Source organism: Corvus brachyrhynchos, unplaced genomic scaffold (genome assembly GCF_000691975.1).
Source record: "Corvus brachyrhynchos isolate BGI_N302 unplaced genomic scaffold, ASM69197v1 scaffold10, whole genome shotgun sequence".
NCBI lineage: Eukaryota > Metazoa > Chordata > Aves > Passeriformes > Corvidae > Corvus > Corvus brachyrhynchos.
Window position 1 is genome coordinate 4092297 of NW_008236180.1, and position 5038 is coordinate 4097334.

General features: G+C 53.0%; 1 protein-coding gene across 1 annotated transcript; it reads right to left on the minus strand.

Annotated features, from left to right (window-relative positions):
* Positions 1-1468: 1468 nt before the first annotated feature.
* On the minus strand, positions 1469-4970 carry SOX18 (SRY-box 18). The gene is made up of 2 exons (XM_017733921.1): positions 4859-4970; positions 1469-3235 (listed from the first exon to the last, which is right to left on the minus strand). The coding sequence occupies exons 1-2, from the start codon at positions 4950-4952 to the stop codon at positions 2385-2387; spliced, it is 945 nt and encodes a 314-aa protein (XP_017589410.1). The 5' UTR covers positions 4953-4970; the 3' UTR covers positions 1469-2384.
* Between the last annotated feature and the right edge of the window lie 68 nt (positions 4971-5038).

Consider the following 5038-nt stretch of genomic DNA (forward strand, 5'->3'; position numbering starts at 1 on the left):
ACCAAGGAGAGCTGGCACAGCCTGAGCCATGGGGAAAGAAGGGAATTTCTGCTGCAGAAAAGTGACTTAACATTTGCTCCATGATGCGAGGACAGTGGCTCTCCCCAGCACGGCAGGGCAGCTGGGCAAGGACCGGCCTGCTCACCGCTGCTTTGAACCACAGGAAGTGACCGCATCCATGCCTGGAAGGTACCTGGAAGCTGAGGGCTGGAAAATAACTCAGGGCTTTCTTCTTTCCCCCCTCCCTCATCTCCTTCCTCCCAGGCTGCTTCGGGGAGCAGAGCGGGATGGAGCCCATAGCCGGCTGCTTCCTTTCATAGTCATCGGCGGCGGCACAGGATGCTTCTCTTTTGCTGTTGTGTTTGTTTGCTGCAGCGCGGGTTCTGGCACCCGCCGGGCGCCCGCCAGCCCTCCCGTGTAGGTAGTGAGGTCATTTTTCCATGTATTCCCCCTTTTTACATACTGTATATGGAAAGACAATGAAGCGCCTTTGTGGCGTTCCATGGGAACGCGTCGCCAGCCCCCAGAGTGGTCCCGTTTATTAGCGCTTCACATTCAACAACAACAAAAAAAAGTGAGTCAGGATTGAGTCCTGTTAACACTAATGTGAATTTAATTTAGGAGAAGCTTGAAAATTAATGTCATTTGTTAAATATCCATTTCCCCTAAAAGGCAATTCTTTGCCAACAACAACAAAAATCCTCCTCTTCTATTCAATTTTTAAAATTTTTTTTTTTAAACAGCCTTTTTTGGTGATATCAGCCTGGTTTAAATCACTCGGTGCTCAAGGAACGGATGCCACCGGGTTTTAAGCAACAGATTGTTGTTTCTCCATTTCAAATTGAACAAAAAAACTCCCTGTAAATCATACAGTGATTCACAGGAGGGGGATGAAGCTCCAGCAAAGCACCAGCAGCTCTGAGCAGGATCCGGCTGGGCATGGTGATGGCTTGGCAAGACCCGCCACTGCTGGAGCCGGGAAGCAGCCAGTGAAGGCCAGGAGGAGGAAAGGCTCCAGTACACGGAGTTTTCTTCCATGAGAGAGAAGGTGTCGGAGCAGCCTGGCTCTATTTTTTGGGGGTTTCATGGGAAAACAGGCTGAGCCATGGGGACCGTGCATCGATGTGCTGCCAGCCTGCCAAAACAATGACCACACCAAGGCTCCTTTCAGAGGAGGATATCACATGTTTTATTATATTTTAATCTGAGAACAGCTGCTTTTCCTGCTGGGAGCATCTCCAGGCGGCACAGCGCGGTGCTGTGGGGTTACCACCAGAATCCCTTCCCATCCCATCCCATCCCATCCCATCCCATCCCATCCCATCCCATCCCGAGCCACCGTCCCGTGCCGAGCTGAGCAGAGCCGCACTCGCAGAGCCCGAGGCGGCTGACAGGGCGGGCGGGCGGCAGCTTGGAAATTAATACATTTGCCAGGTTGTCAAAACATTAATCAACGGATACAAAAATCTGGAAATGGTTGGGACAACATGTATTTGCGGAAAATATGTGTTCACACAACAAGCACACAAGATGGGAACAATTATATGAAGATGTTTTAATAATTAACCAGAATAAAACAGTTTGCTCTCCGTACAGTTCTAGACAATAAAAGTGTTTGCAGTCATATTTTTCTTTTGTACAAAATTCCAGTCAGTTGTTCCTCAATATTTACATTATCATTCCATTTTCACAAAATATCTCCTTTTTCCCCCACTTCCTTTTTTTTTTCTTTAAATCCAGCTTTGCTACATAAATGCTTTAGATCTCATGGATATCCCTTGATTTCTTTTAAAAAGTCTAATAAAAAAACCCAAAAGACATTAAATACCATTTTATATATAAAAATGCTTAGTAAAAATATAGTTTTGTTGCCCAATTAAAATATATTGCTGAGAATACAGTAAAAACTGTCCTAAAGCCCACCCCTAATGGGCGCCGACTCTTTAACAGCCCTGGCAAAGTCTTTCTAAAAGCTTTTCCCCCCTAGAAGTTTGCCTGTCGTTGGGTTAAATACTGGGGACAGGTCACTTTGGCTCATCCTGGTGTGATTGTTTCAGGCAGGATTTACTGGAACTGGCTTGAAAATGCCCCTTGGAGCTGGCGGGAGCTGGAGCTGTGCCCTGCCGAGGGCTGGAGTGGGGAGCACGGCGGGGAAAGGCGTCTATCTGTGTTATATAGTTATACGGTATATCAGTGAGTTCAGCATGGTCTGTCTCTAAAAAAATTTAAAAAAAAAATCAAAACAAAAAAGAACAAACAAGAAAGCGATGCATTTAATGAGATACTCTAAATATGATGGAGCTTGTGGTTAAAGGAGGATGGCTTTTTGTTTTTAGAGGAGAGTCGGGGCTCTCCTGGTGCGCGCATTGGATGGTGGGGTCAACCTAACCGGTGATGCAGGGGCTATAGTAAACAGCACTGCTGGCATCGGACAGGGCAGATATCAAACTGCTCTCCTCGCAGGAGATGCTTCTAGGAGTCACTTTGGACAGGGAGACATGGTAAGGGAGGCCCGAGGCTTCGGGACGAGTCCTGCTCATGTTCAAATACTGGTCAAACTCGTTGCGGTCAACGTCTGTCCAGAGCTCGGTTTGGTTCAAGTGATCCACGCTCTCCATGTGGTGGGCTTCAGGCGGGGGCGACAGCTGGCCCAGGTGGGCGGAAAGCCCGTTCTGAGTTCCCGAGCACATCTGGTTGTAGTAAAGGCTGGAGGGATGGGGAGTCCTCATGGCGTCGGCCAAGTGTGAGGGGGTCTGCGCGTAGGGCACGGCCACGTCCCGCCCCATGCACTTCTCCTGGGGAAACTCCATCTGGTGATGGTGGTGGTAGCCGCGAAAGGGCATCATGTTGCAGTCATCCTGCATGTGCGGAGGGAAAAACGCCGGCTCGGTCTGTTCCAAGACATCCAAGGGAGACATCTCAGGAGTTGGCAAGAAATAGTTTTCAATATCCGACCCCATGGAGTGGAGTTCTCTGAAGTGGTTAAGTGGGGGAGGCTGGGGGTGGCCCGGCTGGCTGCCGCCCTGGTGACTCATGCTGAAGTTGTCACTGCAAGGCTGGGAAAGGTTATGCAGGAGGATATTGGGTTCCATCCTCTTGATTTTCTTGGCTTGCTTCTTTCTCCTTGGGCGGTACTTGTAGTTGGGGTGATCCTGGAGATGCTGGATTCGCAGTCGCTCTGCCTCTTCCACGAAGGGACGCTTGTCGCTGGCGCTCAGCGCTTTCCACGATTGGCCTGGAAGAGGACAGAGAAGCTCTGTGAGAGCAGCTCAGCCACCTGGCACTGGCCAGGACATGGGGACACCCAGGGAGAGGCAGAGGGGTGAAGGGCTCCCGCAGACGGCTCGGTACCTGAGCGGGGTCTCACTGCTGGCACAAGAAAGGGCTGGGGAATGGGGTCCCAAGCCAGGCTGTTCCCTTGTCCCAGCAGAAGGCTTGGGCAGTGCCCAGCACTTCAGTGCTGTGGGACAATGGGAGTACATGGAATGGGAATCCCTCTGCCAGGGACAATGGGGGTACATGGAATGTGAACCCCTCTGCCAGGGCTGGGGATTCTGTCTCCCACTGCCCCTTGGTACAGTCCACAGTCCCTGCTTCCCCGCGTCCCGCATCCACAGCCCGCAGCCGTGCAGACCAAATCACCCATCCCAAAAACTCACAGCACCATATCCTGAATCCCATATCCCCACACCCCGCAGCCCCGTGTCTCTGCATCCTGCTGCTCTGTCTGGCCATATCCTGCTTCCCGTAGTCCCGCATCCTGCAGCTCCATTTACCCATATCCTGCTTCCCGTGTTCCCACATCCCGCATCCTACAGTCGTGCATCCCGCATCCTGCAGCCTGTATTCCCATATCCTGCATCCCTGCAGCTGTGTACCCCTCAGCCCTGTATCTCTGCATCCCACAGCCCTGTTTCCCTTCATCTTGCATACATGCAGCTCTGTATCCTCACATCCTCACATCCCACAGCCCCATATTCCCACATCCTGTAACACCACATTCCACAGCCCGTGATCCCTGCAGCCCTGTATCCTTGCAACCTCAACTGGTAGCCCTTCATCCTACATCCCTAAAGCTTGTGTCCCGCTCCTCTTTAACCTTGCAGCCCATAGCCCTGCATGCCCCAGCTCTGTATCCCACAGCACCCCATCCTTGTATCCCAAGTCCTGCACCCCATACTCTTGTAGTCTGCATCCTGCAGTCCTATACCCTCGGAGCTGGGCTAGCAGAGCCCCATATCCTTGCATCCTACGTCCCGCTGCCTCATATCCATGCAGTCTGTATCCCACAGCCCTGGACTCTCACAGTGCGCATCCCAAATCCCTGTACCGCTTCATCCCACACTCCCAGCCCTGAATCCCAGCAGCGTATATCCCTCACTCTGTATTTCTTCATCCCGCTACCCCGGACCCCTGCAGTTCGCATCTTCAGCCCTGTATCCCTGCCTTGGACTATCAGAACCAAACCCACCTATCCCTACATCCCCAGCCCCGTACCCCGACATCCTGAGCTCTGTAACCCTGCATCCTGCAGCCCTGCATTCTTGCAGCCCACATCCCCAGACCTGTACCTCTGCATTCCCGTATTCCCAGTCCTGTACTTCCACATCCCTGTCTCCTCAGCTCGATACCCTCCCCATGGCACAACCCTGTACTCTTGCAGCTGGAATCCCCATCCCCATATCCCCATGTCCCTAGCTCTGTAAGCGTGCATCCCACAGCCCTGTACTCTTGCAGCCCGCATCCCCATCCTGCACCCCCGCGTCGCCGGCCCCGGAACGCAGCATCCCCGCATCCTTAGCTCCATATTCCCGCATCCCCAGCCCCCCAACCCTCCTCCCGCTCCGCTCCCGCTCACCCAGCATCTTGCTGAGCACGGCGTTGTGCAGGTCGGGGTTCTGCTGCGCCAGTCGCTTGCGCTCATCCTTGGCCCAGACCATGAAGGCGTTCATCGGCCGCTTGATGTGGGGCTCACTGCTGGCACGGCCCCGCGAGTCCCGGTAGACCCGGGCTTCAGCCACCGTGGCCCCTCCTGGTG